The sequence below is a fragment of the Musa acuminata genome, chromosome BXJ3-3 (assembly GCF_036884655.1).
Source record: "Musa acuminata AAA Group cultivar baxijiao chromosome BXJ3-3, Cavendish_Baxijiao_AAA, whole genome shotgun sequence".
Lineage (NCBI taxonomy): Eukaryota > Viridiplantae > Streptophyta > Magnoliopsida > Zingiberales > Musaceae > Musa > Musa acuminata.
Window position 1 is genome coordinate 13,046,215 of NC_088351.1, and position 16,747 is coordinate 13,062,961.

Sequence of the window (16,747 nt, forward strand, 5' to 3'; positions counted from 1 at the left end):
GAATCCACCAATCTAATGGGGCAGAAACTAACGGAATCAACGTTTACCCTTAAATTTTCCGGGGACCCTTTGAATGAAGTTTATCTTCAATGGTCTTTGCATTATCTAATCCTGCTTCCACTTAGCATCTTCAAAAAATGCAGGTGGATAAATTTTGGATCTCTCGTATGATGTGTATAATAATAATTTACTATATCAAAATATCTATATGATATTATTACTATTTATTTTTCCAATAAATATGTAATAATTATTTTAAAAAAGCTTTTTATTTATTGCATTTTAATTCATGACTTAATAAAAGTAGATAACTCATGAAATATATGAGTAAAGTAATTTTTAACAATATGATATTTATATTTCTCTCAAGTTATTTTTATTTTTCAAATATTTTTATGATTTATTTTTTAAAAAATTATCTTTTTGGCGCATTCCAATCTCACCTATCACAACCAATCAATTCTGATGTTATTGCCCTTAGACCAATATGAATTTGCAAACTATGGTAAAAAGGCCTTCAAATGCTTCACCATGAGATTCTTCGTTATTCTTCGTTAAGTGCCTTTATCTTTTTGGCGCATTCCAATGCTTCACCATGATAGAACAACCAGGCAGTAACTTTATCATATTCTTCGTTAAGTGAGCAGATATTTACAAGTCAAATGCAAACTAGAAACACAGAGTTCTATAGCCAATACTTATAAAAATTTGTTCCATTCATGATTTAGCTAAATAATCACCAACTTTGAACCCAGCAAAAGTTTTGAAGGCATACATTATGTCCAAAGGGACAATGACTACAGCAAGTATGCATCAAGATCATGCCCTATATTAAAACTCTAATCAAGATGCAAGGATGCATGCAGAAATAATGTTGTACATGTACTCTATTTACAACTGATACAGTAAGCCAATTACTGTCTTCGATCAAATATCTCCAATCTCAAGTCTGTGAACTACAGAACCCATGAGAGTCAAATCTGTTTGGACAGATAAAATTAGACTGCTTGTACTTACCTTTTACTAAGAATGCTGTTGATCTCTTCTTCGATGTTGTACTCATCAAAAATAGGAATTCTTTTATCATAGAGCTCAACCCGGTTACACAAGTCTGGTGCAATTTCCTGGAGATAGCTGGTAACCTGAAGATCAAAAGCACTGGTGACAAGTGGTTGATGTTCCAAAAAAAAAGAAGTTCTACATTGGTCAATAATTTTTCCTCGAATTTCAACAACTTTTATCTACTGAATGAGAATTAGCCATGTGAAAAATCACATAATTCACTAACCAGCAGTCTAAAACAAATAGCTACTTGTATTTCAAGGCAAAATATACACTAAGGCAACAGTTTTAGTTTTATGCATCTGAATGATTAAACTTGCAAAATCAAAATCAATGTTCGCTTTTAGTGAATATTATACCTCATGATAAGTTCGAGGAGAATCGACAGCCATGCTCTTAACCTGAAGATTAAGGTCACAGGTAGACAAGTGAGATTATGACATTCAAATTCAACAGAACTGTTAGAGAGAGAAAGAGAGGGAAAGAGAAAATAATTCAAAAAACATACACATAACAGAAAATTGGGCAACCTTCTCATTGAAATAGTCTTGAACAACAGACAAGGTCTGACCCATAGCCCTGTGCAACATTACAGGAACTGCATCTTCTACACCCTCTTCAGCAGCTAAAGCTGCAGATTTTGCATGTTCAATTATGCCTTTCCATGTTGAAATTAAACCATCAAGATCTTTTTTCAGTTCATCCAAAGAATGACCAGCAGCAACTGTTCGTACTGTTAAACCAAAACCTGGGGGTTGCAATGTTTTTGCAATAACTTTTAAGCGAGTGCGTTCTGCCCCTGTGATCTTCTTTGAGACTCCTATCCTATCACATCGAGTGATTAATATCTGCAAGAAGCAGAGACAACTTCCTCACGACTGACAATTGTATTGTCAACAAAAAATAGATTTTCTTACATGTTCAGCAACTTAAAACTGGCCTATCGAGACTGAAGCAAAACATGTGGTTCAATGAGCTCTTGCTAGAGACACAACAATTCAATTTACATTTATACCTGAAGCTATGTACTGAATCAATGCAATCAATGAATGCAGCCAAACATTGCCTCTGTATCTGAAACTTATCTCTAGGATCAATAGACTTAAATGTTCATCTGGCATAACATCTTTCAAGTAAATAAATTAGGTTTTATGTAAAAATACTGGAATTGAAATTGAAAAATTACACTCACTAAACATTTAGCTACTAATACACGAAAGAAGCATTAGAACTTTGATCTTGATCTTGACCTCATTTTGATATGTAATGATAGTTTCTTACTAGTTTCGATGATTTATCGGACCAATAACTACCAACCTATATCATCCAATATACTTAAAAACAACAAAGTGATAATACCAAGTGATAGCAAGGTGTATGGTCCATTGTTATCCATGGTCAAACTAGTAAATATCGAGCAGTAGTACTGAACCAATATTTTAAAGCATGATTGGAATAAATTCTATTTCACTGCAGTCATTAGGGAGTTTTACTTTTATGATTTGTTGATGTCAGTATATATGGCAATGTCTGAACTATACGTCTCCCCTTACAATGTTAAATGCAACCATTAATATTCAAGGAAATATACTATAAACTATTGGGCCTAGAAATTAATGATTAGAACTCCTTGACTATTATAGCTTCAGAATAACAAACTTATATCAGAGATGAACAACCATACACCATGCTTGCACTCAAGTGTTTGCAAACATGCCAACATGCATGCTGAATATGTCATAGCCACATGTACTCCAAGACGTCTGCAATGCATCATTTTGTATTTTGTAGGCATGCCATCCCACAGACAACTGTAAGAATTTGAATTAAATAATATGACAATAATAAAAAGAAGAAACAACATTGTGTACATGGGTCCTGATCAGCAATTTAATTCTGCAAAAAGCAACAAGCAAATAATCTGTCACATCCTATCTTATTGCTCTCATTTCACTTTATTTCTTGGCACAGATCTTATGAATCAGTTCATCTCACCTTGCCCACATAATTAGAGGAAGGTTCTCCTCAATAAGTACTGCTCATAACTTTCAGGACACAATTATTCTTTATTAAATCTTTTCTAATATCACTGAACACCCACCTCAATAATTTAATTTTCTGCGACACCAACTTATTGTTTGTAATGCCACCTTGCCACCTATCATCCTAACCTAGAACAAATATTAACATGGACTGAATAATTATATGACAGGTCATAATACCAAAAACAATTAGGCATGTTATTGTTTATTAGCAGTGAAGTATAACCATATAGTGTGATCATCTTTTCCTTGTCACCATATGCTAGTGGCTCCAAGGATCAAGTTTTTTAGTTGCATCCTAAGGCAATTACTATTTTGAATGAAATCATGAGGTACAAAAAATGTAAGAGAACCAAGCATTACCAGAAAAATATATTGCAAGTTATTATGCAGTCCTACCATGTAAGAAAGGAAAGGAAACATAGCTGCTGGTATGTTGCTAAACAAAAAGAGATTTACAAAGTTGATAAATAACAAAATAAAACTAAAATACAACTAGATTATACTACATACATACCCAGAATCTGCTTCTTAGATTAGGATAAGCAGTTAGAGCAGGACCTTTTGTCCCTAGTCCCTCTTTAACCACTTGCACGATTACTTTTGTTCCTTCACGAACATGACCCCATTTATTTTTGTCCTTACGAATGACATCAGAATTCCTCAAGCTCTGTCGTATTAGAAGTGGGAGACCAGAGCTGTTTGAGCTTGTTGTTGCTAGTGGGAGGAAATCATCCATATACTCGTCTTCAATGTGAATCCCATGTTCCTCACTATTTTCTTCGGAATCAACTACACCATTGTACTCAATTATATCATCATTCATGTTCATCTCATTAGCATCAGAGACATCCAGTTCATCTGCTACTTCATGTTCATCAAGATGGTCTACGTCTAATAACTCATCGGACATATCATCTTCATCATAAGAAGGCTGGTCATGCCCATGGTTTTCAGTATTAACTTTTGGTTCAAGCCTATTAGAATTGTTAGCAGACTCTCTCTCAATCTCATTATGGAATGGAGGATACACAAATGGTTCTCTATTCCGCTTAACATCCATAAAGGAAGGCCGAGATATCCCGATATCTACAAATGCCCCACCCATATGGGGAACAAGCTTTGTGAGCACACCTAAATATATACTATCACACTGTACATTATTTTTCACCGGTTCCAATAGTAGCTCAACAAGCTTATCATCTTCCAATACAGCAATTCTTTGCATGGTGCATCCGGATGAATTTATAAGTATTACTGTTGAAGCAGGTTCATCGATGTGGACTAGCTTGTGATCATCCTTGGGTGACATTTTTTCAATCTCATGCAACTTTCCCAGTCCCTTTTCTGGTTGTTGTTCTTCTTGACTGATTGCATCACCAAGTTCACCAGAATCACTAAAAGATAGAAGAGTAGATCGAAGGAGCCATGGTTCCTCAACAGGTTGTTCTTGTTCGGAAAGTTTCTCCTCAGAACCTTCAGAATTCTTTTTGGTATCCATATCTAACAATTTACGGTCTTCTTTAGGCATACAATCATCTGACGAATGTTCATCCAGCAAAGAAGCACCATTAAGACTTTCCAATATCTCAAGCTCACCTGTCAATCCACTGGAAGCATTTAAGTGTTCAGTGCCATGAAAGGAGTCTCAAGCAACGAATTGTTGCGCCAAGTGAAATTACCTGCAGAGGAAGCTCGATAACTTTCATGCATGATGTGATTGTCAGGAAAGTCTACATCCAGCATCCATGATCCCCATGAGGGAACTGGTGGTCCTTGTATTCTAGTCCTCATCCAACAATCTCTCACCACGATCACTTCATTTTCTCCACCACGAGAAGGTATGGATAGAGAGAACTCAGGCCCCAGTCTCCAAACAGGGTCCCTAGAACGCTGTTTCTTGTCTTTTATGAAATAATTGTATTTGAAATGAATCCCACAAGGTACCTAAAGATACATGGTAGCTTGAGAACTTACAAGAACTTATTTCTCCAAACATATTGAAAGAACTCAACAAAGTATTCAATATCAAGGTCAAGGTTGCTTTACCAGATGTCATTAGACAATGTCTCAATATTTTCAGTAGTCAAAATATGACTGTCACAAATAGATTATTAGTACCAAATTGCAGAAAATATGAAAACATTAAATCAACAATGTGTTAAAGCCTGAGGAGGGGGCAGGGGGAGGTATTTTCTTTTGAAGAGGAATATCCAAAAACAACTTCTCAGGTACTTTGGGAATTCGTCTCTGTTAGCTATTTGTTTAGAAACTCCTGGTGCATTTGGACAACAGAAATATAGTGACATTTGTTTGGAGGTGCTTGAAAACAGTTAAATTGAGATTCACAAGCCATTGCTTTTAACTTGGAACTTCTGACAGAAACAGGAACAGTAGAGATGTGCTCAAATATGGACTAGGACCCACTGGATGGTAATAGAAATTCACATAATTGAGCAAAATAAATATTAAAGTTGAAGCAAATAAACAACATTGAAAACAGTGGAAGCACCCACCTAATGTCCAATCTTCCAGTTACCCATTAATCAACACTTAACATATATGATAAGTTTTATAAAGTATTGCTTAATATTTTCAGTTCCAATCTCATGTTGAAGAATAAAGTCAACACTAATTTGCATGCACAGAGAAGTCATTTTTGACATAATATTTCAGATAAACAGACATATAGATATAATCAATTGCTACAATATTAATGCATTATACAGCAAATAATAACAATCAAAAGTCCAGGAAGGTAAATCAGTTGAGAACAAATCGAAATCCAATCTAAGCACCAAATAGGAGTCACAATTGCTTAAGTTCACAATTCATCATGCTCAAACTCAACTTAGTGAAGTATTAGCAAAGGTTATCTATGGTGAACAAGTACTAAAGATAAAAAGAAGAAGGGTAAAAAGTAAATCTTGCCACTGAGCACATAAGACTACCTTTATTTCAGATGTCCATAAGTTAGCATGTCCTCTACAGCGAGATAAGCGAATAGCCATATCTGGCTCCCAACAGCCTAGGGAAACAGGATCGCCTGTTATAAATAACAAATAGCCATCTTCTATATCAGCTTTGACACTCCAAAGTACCTTCTGCACCCCTTTGCATGTTATGGCTGAGTCACCTGAAAGATACATGGCCTTGAAAAGCTATAATTTGAGGCCAGTCCTCGACCATTAAAATGTTGTGAAGATTGGAAAATATCATATAAGAAATGTCAAGACAAATGGAAAAAAATCATTAGTTTTATAACTAATGAAAAGAACACGAGGGGTTTGTACTATGAAAAGAACATGAGGATTTTTTACTATGAAAATAATATCAAAGTGTAATAAAAGTTGATGTTCTGTTCCAGCTACTGTCACTTTGCTAGTCTACATTTCGTCATCTAAACTAGCAACAACAACAAAGTGAAAACCAACTGCAGGATCAAGGAGAAGATTACAAGAGAAGAAAGGAATGCTCTACAAATTGACCATTAGAAATTTTGGCAAATGCTATTAGCCTTTCAAGATATTCAGGGCTGACTGAAAGCAGTGATTGCAAAAGGCGCTCGGGCGCTCGCCTAGGCGCTCGGGTGAGGCGAGGCGAGGCCCGAGCGCCTCGCTAATGTCCCAGGCGGCGCGCTTCAAACAGGCGCCGCCTAGGCGCTCGCCCGAGCCCAGGCGCTGGGCGCTTCGAGCGAGCGCCGGGGTAAACCAAGGCGACCGAACCAGAATTTTAGGTCTGGTTCGGTCCTGGTTCGGTTGTTAGTTGGTTTAATCGAACCAACTAAACCGATATAACCCCAACCCTAACCCTAACCCAACACTAACCTGCTGCCGCTGTCGCTCTCGATCCCGATCCCGATCCTGATTGCGATCTCGTCGCTCGCTGCCGCTGTCGCTGCTCGCGCCTCCCGCGAGCCCTCACGCTGCTCGCGCCTCCCGCGAGCCCTCCCGCTGCTCACGCCTCCCGTGAGCCCTCCCGCTGCTCGCGCCTCCCGCGAGCCCTCTCGCCTCCTGTGAGGCCTCCTGCGAGCCTTCCCGCTGCTCGCGCCTCCCTCGAGGCCTCCCGCTGCTCGCGCCTTCCGCTCCCTTTCCCTTTCCCTTTCCCGTTGCCGCTGCCGCCGCTCGCCGCTGCTGCTGCCGCTGCCGTCGCTCGCTGCTACCGCCGTCGCCGCTGCTTCCTCGTTTCTCCATCAGGCTCAGTATACTCTTAATATTAAGTTTATTTAAATTTTGAAATGATTAATTTTCTGTTAATAGATTAATAATATATTATTTTGATTTTAATGTTGTTAATTTTTATTTATTTGAAATTATTGTTATAATTATATTATATATTTTTATAATTTAGATAATTTTAAATAATTATATTATATATTTTTATAATTATATTATATATTTTTATAATTTAGCGCCTCGCTTCGCTCGGGCGAGCACCTGGGCGAGCGCCTAGCGCCTCGGGCGTTTGTGGACCTTGGCGCCTAGCGCTTTTTAAATCACTGACTAAAAGAAGCTGAGCCACAAATGAGAAAAGTTTGCCGAACTAGACTTAATTTAATAAAAATGTATAACATAAGAGCTTTGTATTACATGGCAGAAGCATACGAAAGTTACTGACAAGACAGAGAAAGGTATAAAAATTGATGCAACAGCTTAGTGAAAAGTTTCTGAAAGTAAATTTTGTAGTATATTTTTTACCACATAAGAACTTTAAAGAAAAACACCAATACCATCCATCGGGGAGATCAATGTTCCTGAAAGATGGGAAGAAATTCCAGGGCAAAAAATGGCCTTCATTTCATTCTGCTGTAGCATCCATTGCCAATTATATCTGCAAAACAACGAAATGTTTGAAATGCTTGGCCTCTACAGGCAATTGCATCAGACTTTGAAATAGAGTGCATCCAGATGTAAAAAATGAGTACATGTAAATTTGCATACCTTCAAAAATCAACAAAGCTAAAGACTAGAGTATCGTGATGGCACAAAAAACCTTCAGATATCATAATTCTAGCAATTAAAGTTTTCATGTGAATACAGAGAGGGCAAAACCACTTTAAAGCAAGCATTTTGATTTATAATTTCTCGGCAGTCTCTGTATCGCATAACCTCTCACTTATGGGTGGCATTATTTTCTTCTCAGGAAATGAGATACTTGAATAAATTTCCATGTAATCAAGGGTTGACAAATTTCAGGGGAAAATGTCCCAAATACCCTAGTTATCTCAAGAAAACTCACAAAGGGAATGTTATTGAGACTGCAGATTTCTGACCATATGTGCTAATACTGATTTTAATGCTAGTGGCAACAACAAAGTAACCTAGTATCTCAATAATTCGTATAGAGCAGAACCTGTTGACATGGCTCCAACTTTTTAGCAGTAGACCATTCAGTTTTATATCCAAAGTCCAAACCTACACTTTCTAGTTTTCCAAACGTGGAACTATTTAGGAACCATGACAAAAACCCTCTCACAAACTCAAATCTATAAAGTCCTTACGAATACACCACAACTCAACAGTGTCCCCCATTCCATGGCATCCTCAATTTTTAACTAAGCACATTGCAAGACTAAAGAGTAATCACATCTTCTCACTATGAAATATTTCGGCTCCAGACACACAGAAAGAAATTAAGAAAGAAAGAAAAAAATAAGCACATTAAAAGAAGAAATTGAGTATCTTTTGGATATATCTTACTTTAGACTAGGCTAGGCAGCTGCCGAGAAAGAAATAACTAAAAAGCATTTGGCTGAGGAACTGCATGAATTTGAGGTGCAACTTGCGGCAAACCAAGACATTAACCAAAAATTCCATTTTCAGCCAGGAAATATAGGTGACACTTAAGCAGAAATTTATCAATCTATGATTTGATCCAAATGAAGGATTTAGGGTACGTTATAACTATTAAAGAATGCTTTAGAAATTGACAAAAAATGAGGATTAAACCTCACAGGGAGAGTAACCTTCTAGCAAGCCTGCATTGAGAGTCTTGAAGGGCCATCTATTGCAATAAATGGGTGAAAGCTGGTGGACATCACAGAGCCCGAAAACAGGCGAAAATCAAAGAAAAGGGAGAGTAATTCGCCACCCAATTTTGAAAAACCCTTTTTTCCATAAACAAAGCAATACTTTCCCTTAGAATATACAGGAGAGTTCCTCGGTGCAACATGCAATTTCAATAAATAAAGAAAAAACAAAATTTTCCTACTGTTTATCAATAAGAGACATCAGCAAACGTATTTATGAGGTACAAAGTAGGATTCACTGAGCACAAATTACCGTCGCAAATGTAAGCAATTACCTAGTTGAAAATGAAACAAAAACCATGCTTGAACCAATCACAACGTAAGTCCCACAGAAATCGTCAAAGGAATAGGAGGCGGAATTATTGACTCCAACTAAAGCAGAACACAGAACAATATAATAAAAGAAGGTACTCGAGGAACAATCACCCAGAAAGCATGTGAGACAGAGAGAGAACGTACGGCGGGAGCAACCTTCCTGGGGAACCAAACCGCAAATAGTGGTCGACCCCGCGGCGGCGCCCGAGGGGTAAGAGATGGCAAGCTTCCCAGAGCTCCATGGAGCTCCGCGTTTGAATCCCACCTGGGTTACGAAGACAGAGAGGAGGCGCGATTGGCGTCGCCATCGAAAGTGGCGCAAGGTGACAGGACAGGGAAGAGGAGCATTCCCGGAGTTGCAATTGTGGATTGAAAGACAGAGAGAGGAGGAAACGGCGACGGAGTGGGTTTTGGCTCGAGGTTTTTGGGTGGAGCGAAGGCCGAGGCGAAGGGATGGGGATAAGAAGAGATTTAATTTCTGGCAACTTTTACATATAAATAAATAAATAGATAAATAATCTGTGTTACAAATCCTGGCCCTGTATTTGGAGATTCGCAGGATCGACGGCTGAGATTAAATCTGTGCATGCCCTGGGTTTCTGTTTCGTGTTTTCAGAAACAAAACCAGAAACTTGCTTCGGGCTTTCATAAAGGTAAAAAGCAAAATACAAACAAAAGCAATAGGTTTAAGCTTAAGGAAGATAGATTATGTTGGAAGAAGAAACAAAATCAAAATCGAATATGAGCAAACAATATTTAACTAGAACGTTGATGATTAAAAATCAACTAAAATAATGACACAAAAATAAAACGTGATAAAATGGTTGACGGAAACATTGATGAACAAACTTTTTGTGATTCTTTATGTTATGGCTTAAGAAGGGGTACGGCTTGGTTCAGTTCCGATTGTGTAAGGTCGTCCACATTGTCACGAACGTTTATCGCGCACCTGCAATAATTTTGTTCAATGAACCGTTTGTCACTTTTGTATGCTTGCACCGAGACATGGAAGCAAGTTTTGCCTTAGTTTTGTGTGTTTTTGTTTGTAAAAATACATGTTCAAATAGGTTATAATGTTGCAATGTGACCGCTCGCCGCGTCGGGCTGAACTGCCTAAAACAGCTCATTTTTTACATGTCACGACTTGTTTCCTGCAAGTCGTAACTGCATATAAAACGTCAGCCATCTCAGCACCTTAGAAACCCCTGGGTGGCACAGGGCTAGATAGGGCTTCGGTATATTGTCGGGCGTTAAAAAATCTTCATAAGTTCACACGTTAACTTGTCGGGAACTTGCCTTCGCGCCCGGTACCCGGTGAGCAGTTATTTGTGGACTTGCAACTGTTTATTCTTCTACCTTCTAAATTCTTTGTTTTCTCCTTTCTCTCTTTTCTCTCTTGCACTCAAGGTGCTTGCTGAATTATTTGTAAAGCTTCTCTCTCCGTGAGACGTCGGGATTTGTCCGTCGCTCGTTTTCAATCTAATCAACTTTCTATTTTATAGGTCCTTCGGGACCTGTACGAGGTTGCAACTAGGCTGAACCATTTGCGGACGCATATATCACAAGGGCGTCTCATAACTTAGGTAATCTCAGCTAAGTCTGAGGTATTGGCGCAAGGGTGCTTCATGACTTAGGCAACTTCAGCTAAGTTCATGACTTTACCACAAGGGTGCCTCACGACTTAGGCAATTCTAGCTAAGTCTGTGATATTATGGTATCAGAGCGAGCAAGCAGCGAAGCAACTTCATAATCTCGCCATGGCTAAGCATCGTGGCAAATTGAGCAAGGGCGGACAAGCCGGACCTTTGCCCCAAATAGCCGCAGGTAGGCTGCAAGTGCAAACTCGCTCTCATGTTATTAGAGTCGCTTTGGAGGATCGTGGCAACAAACATGATGAGTAAAAATTTGGCTACTCTTTACGAGCGGAGGAGGCGCAATTCGGAGTACCAATCGGGAAGAAGAGTCATAAAGAGAGACTCATAGTAGCGGAAACCCACTTAGATGTTCTTGAAGCGAGCTTGGAGGAACTCTACCAAGGCCAACGAAGGCTTCTTAGGGTAGAGAGCTTGCAAGAAGAAGCTGAATCCCGAATCGACAAGGTTGAGGCCCTAGTCGATCGATTGATGGACGATACTAAAGACTCCATGCAACATTTGCACGAAGTCGTGGCTGAACTCACTTCTAGAGTGACAGCACTCACAAGGGCACTAAATGCGGGAGGGAACAACACCTGCATTGCATCGCCACAAAACTTGAGGGCACCCGAGCCGCATTGTTATGGAGGTGCCAGAGATGCTAAAGAGCTCGAGAATTTCCTATTCGATATGAAACAATACTTTCGAGCTACAATGCTTGATTCTGAAGAAACTAAAGTTTCGATAGCTACCATGTATTTGAATAGGGATGTACAACTTTGGTGGCGAACCCACTGGGAGGAGATCCGACAAGGTCGGTGTCAGGTGGACATATGGGAGGACTTAAAGCGGGAGTTGAGAACTCAGTTTCCACCTGAGAACACAAAGTTCATCATAAGGAGGAAACTAAGACAACTTTGCCAAAGTACTTCCATTCAAGACTATGTGAAGCAATTTTCTACACTAATGCTGGACATATATGACATGTCCGAGAAGGATAAGTTGTTTAGCTTCTTCGATGGTTTGAAGTCTTGAGCTCAACAAGAACTGCATCGAAGGAATGTCACCGATGTGATCGGAGCAATTGCTACCGCAGAAAGGCTTGTTGAATCTCGTATTTTGATGATGAAACCACTTGATATTTGTTTATGATTTAATCTGCTTTTTGAGTGACGCAGGATGCTTCGATCAGGATGAGACAATTAAAGTAGGAAAAATCATGTTGTGCCGGAGGAACATATTAGAAGATTGGACATCGGGCCGGTGGATGGGTGGACGTATCGACAGAAGGCTACGGGCCGTGTACTCGGGCATCAGGCCAAGAAGAGCGGGTATTGTGCCAAGGATATCGAAGTTGCGGAGTCAATTGTCCGATTGGGCAATAGGCTGCAGGAGAGGACGATGCGCCGAAGAATCGGACGAAGCATCGAGGGACCAATGACATGCCAGACAACTTGGTTAATTGCTTAGGATTAATTGTCTCGATCGAAGTTTTGTTTTACATGTGCAGGATTAACTACGATGGAAGTAAGACATGTAGTAGGAGTTACGCCGGAGTCAAGACCATGATCACGTTGGGAGTTCGAGAGTTCGACGGAAGTCCGGACGATCGTTGGAGATTCTACGGGAACAAATCTGAGAAGTCTAGGAGCTTGCCAAAGAAGCTCGTCGGAACTCACCAAGTGGATCGTCGCAAGTCCAAGAGTTTGCCAAAAGTTAGCCGGAAGCTCGTCGGAAGAAGCGATTGACGCACCAGAGTAAGTTGCAGTAAATGTCTTAAGAAATATCGTAGTTAGCATGTAGATTAAGTTAGGAATGGGAGGTGATCCTATTAACTTAATCTGGGGGCAATTGGGCCCTTGATAGACCCAAATTGGGTCGAATAGATCAACCCATTCGGACTAGAATTCCAGTCAGGCGGTGGCACCGCCCAGGAGATGGTTTCCCAAGAAAGCTAGGCGGTGCAACCGCCCAGGTCAGGCAGTGGCACCGCTTGGGCTCAGTCTTCGAGTGAGACTGGGCGGTACAACCGCCCTTGATAAGCGGTGGAACCGCTTGACCGAGCTCTGCTAAGCGGTGCAACGGCCCCAGTCAGGCGGTGGCACCGCTTGGGCTCAGTCTTCGAGCGAGAATGGGTGGTGCAACTGCCCCTATCAGGTGGTGGCATCGCCTAGAGGCTTAGTCTCCGAATTGCCAAGTGGTTGTACCGCCCTAGTCAGGAGGTAGTACCGCTAGGACCCCGGAAATCCAGGAAAAGACACTTTTGAGATCCAAATTCAAACCAGTTTGGGGCCTATATAAACCCCCCACCCTTTCCTGCATGAAAGGGCAGCCAAAAAGCACCGAAATCTAGAAGTCCTCCTCCCTCTTTTCTTCCAAGTTTTGAGCTTTCAAGAGAGGAGAGAAATTCTGTAAGGGTTGTCCCCTAAGCCCGTTAAAAGGAGTGTAACTGTAAAATGATGGTTGGCCTTCGCCTATTGAAGGAAGGCCTCTAGTTGATGTCGATGACCTCGTCGGTGGAGGAAGCCAAAAGTGGATGTAGGTCAAGATTGACCGAACCACTCTAAATCTCAGTTTGCATTTACTTTGATCATCTTATCTTTACTGTAAACCTCCTCAGTAGCTTACTTCCTTCTGCTCATTTACGAACGTGTTACATAGTTAAGTATTTTCCGAATCGACGTTAAGACGGAAATCGGTTTTATCATACGAACATCATATTTCAATTTGCGCTTACATTCTGATTTCTATCATAATTGCAAACTGTCTTTATATCTTTGCTTTAACTGCATCTCCCTTGATCATAAGTTAAAGTGATTTACGAATCAGCTTTCTTACCAAAATCGCTTTTATCGTACGAATGCAGTTTTAATTGTCGAAAGTTTTCCGCTATACTAATTCACCCCCCCCCCCCCCCCCCCCCTCTTAGTGCTCTTGATCCTAACAATTAGTATCAGAGCTCGGTATTTCTCATTTCGGATTTACACCCGAGAGAAATGGCTCTTTATGGCTTTCAAGAGGGCTTATCGGTTGTTTGTCCACCGTTGTTTAACGGATTGAACTACACTTATTGGAAAACTCGAATGAGAGTTTTCTTGATTTCTATGAATTTGGATTTATGGAATATTGTTTAAAACGGTTTTCAACTTCCCTCTAAACTAATGAACAAATGGTCGTATTTGGAGATGAAGTATTTTTCTTTAAACGCAAAGGCTATGAATGCCTTGTTTTGCACCTTAGACAAAAACGAGTTTAATCGGGTTTCTATGTGTGAAACGACTTTTGATATTTGGCGAACACTTGAAATCATGCACGAGGGAATTAGTAGAGTCAAAGACTCGAAAGTTAACATTTTATTGCATGATTTTGAGCTTTTTCGAATGCAACCAAGCGAGATTATAGGCGACATGTACACCTGTTTCACGGATGTCGTCAATAATCTAAGAGTTCTTGGTAAATCTTTTTCAAATTTTGATCTCGTAAGCAAGATCTTAAGATCCCTTTAAAAAATGTGGGATCCTAAAATAACCGCAATACAAGAGATAAAAAATTTAAATGATTTTCCATTAGAAGAATTAATCGGGTCATTAATGACCTATGAAATGACACTTTTGGAACATTTTGAACCCGATGAGCACTTGAACCACCTTCCAAAGAATATGAAAGATTTGGAACTCCGGACAAATGAATACCATTTGAGTAATGACTCAAGTGATGAGGATAATGATGAACTTGAACTTCGAACACTAAATCTTAATAAGTTTATTAAACAAAAATCTAAAATAAATAATGAACTTGAACGGAGGAAGAGGCCAAAGAAGAGGAAGGTAATCATCCGTGAATTGAGCTTTGACGGGCTTCGACTACAAGGTAAGTAACTCAACTCTCTTGAATTATTTTGAAATTACTTGAAGTCTTTCATGAGTGCTTAATTCAGATAGTAGGAATAGAAAATAAAAAATTATTTTTCAAAAATTATATCACGTTTTTCTTTTTAGCATCTTTGAAAAATTAAAAATTTGATCATGAAAAGTATATTGCTAAGGTTTCATGCATGTTATGTTAGGATCGGAGCAGCACTAAGAGGGGGGGGGTGAATTAGTGCAGCGGTAAAGTGTGATAAACTTTTGACGATTTAAACACTTTCGGAAACTTCGTACGATAAAAGTAACGTTTTCGTTTGAAACCATTTCGATTGCGTTTTAACTTGAAGAGATAAGTAAGACGGAGACAAAGAAGTAGAGCATTATAGTGCAAATGGTTTGCAGTAATGTAAATGACAATAAGTAAATGCAAACCAGAGATCACGCCGATTTTACAATGGTTCGGTCAAATGACCTACATCCACTTGCGAGGCCCCTCTTCGATGAGGCTCCCACTTTCCACTAGCAAATCTCTTGAAATGGAAGGGCAAATACCCCTCTTACAACTTTTTACAAGCGGTTCACTCTCTTACAAATTTTCAGCAAGAAAGAAGGATGTGAACACTAGCAAATTGAAAACAAGACTAGCAAAGACTTTTCTAAGACCTTTCTCTCAAACAATTGATGCTCAAAAAGTTGTAATCTCAACTAAGATTTGAGGGATATTTATAGGCCTCAAGAGGATTCAAATTTGGGCTCCAAAATTTGAATTCTCTTTGGGTTCCTGATGCTGGCGGTGCCACCGCCTGTCACTGTCAGACATTGACAGTGCTGGGCGGTGCCACTGCCCAGTCAAGCGGTGCCACCGCCTAGGCCAATTCAGCTCACTGGTTGGGCTCCAAACTTGGCCCAAACCAGTCCGAACTCAGGCCCAATCGGCCCTTACTTGGGTTATAGGATTAACACCTAATCCTAACCCTAATTAACATGCTAACTACGAATTTAAAGATATTTTCTAAGCTATTACAAAGTCCGTAAGTCAAGACTTCTTCCGGCGAGCTTCCGGCGAACTTCCGACGGTCTTCCGATAAACTCTCGGAAACCATTCTGCGGACTCTCGATAAGCTGCTAGACTTCACGATTTGATCTTGGCGAGTTCCAACGAGCTTCTTCGGTAAGCTCCGATCTTTCTCGGTGAGCTCTGCGAACTTCCAACGAACCTTCCGGCGAGCTTCCGAAAAACCCTTCGGCAAGCTCCCTACTCATTCTCGGCTAGTTCCGGCAGCATTCCCGATGAACCTTCAGACTTCCGTCGAACTCTCGAACTCCCAACGAATCCTTCGCGCTTGACTCCGACACTTTGTTTCTCTTTATGTCTTCATCGTTATCGTAGTTAATCCTGCACACACAAACCAAAACTCAACTCCGATCTAGACAATTATTACAATGCGAATTAACATTCTGTTGCCCGGCACGTCATTGGTTGGCGCTTCGTCCGATTCTTCGGTGTATCGTCCTCTCTCGCGGCTTGTTGCCCAATCGGTGGTTGACCTCCGCAACCCCGATATCCTTGGCGCAATTTCGCTCTCCTTGGCCCGATGCCCGACGTTCGAAGCGTTCAGCCATCCAATATCCTAACGTGATCTCTTCCGGCGCAACGTCAATTCCTCTCGCGTTAACTGTCTAATCCTGATCGAGTAGACCTGCATCACTCAAAATGTAGTTTAAATTATAAACACATATCAAGTGGTTTCATCATCAAAATATGAGATTCAACAATCTCCCCCTTTTTGATGATGACAA

General features: G+C 40.0%; 1 protein-coding gene across 2 annotated transcripts in view; it reads right to left on the minus strand.

The window, feature by feature from the left end:
• Positions 1-9,907, minus strand: part of LOC103973231 (ribonuclease E/G-like protein, chloroplastic) — a 31,686-nt gene extending 21,779 nt beyond the window's left edge. For both annotated transcript variants that reach the window (XM_009387732.3, XM_065143303.1), the window contains exons 1-8: positions 9,592-9,907; positions 7,834-7,934; positions 6,056-6,240; positions 4,787-5,051; positions 3,622-4,703; positions 1,593-1,910; positions 1,422-1,463; positions 1,018-1,142 (exon numbers count right to left, since the gene is read on the minus strand). In XM_009387732.3, coding sequence (XP_009386007.2) covers positions 1,018-1,142; positions 1,422-1,463; positions 1,593-1,910; positions 3,622-4,703; positions 4,787-5,051; positions 6,056-6,240; positions 7,834-7,934; positions 9,592-9,755 — 2,282 coding nt within the window. In that variant the 5' untranslated portion in view covers positions 9,756-9,907. The remainder of the gene's footprint in view (positions 1-1,017; positions 1,143-1,421; positions 1,464-1,592; positions 1,911-3,621; positions 4,704-4,786; positions 5,052-6,055; positions 6,241-7,833; positions 7,935-9,591) is intronic.
• Positions 9,908-16,747: the final 6,840 nt, after the last annotated feature.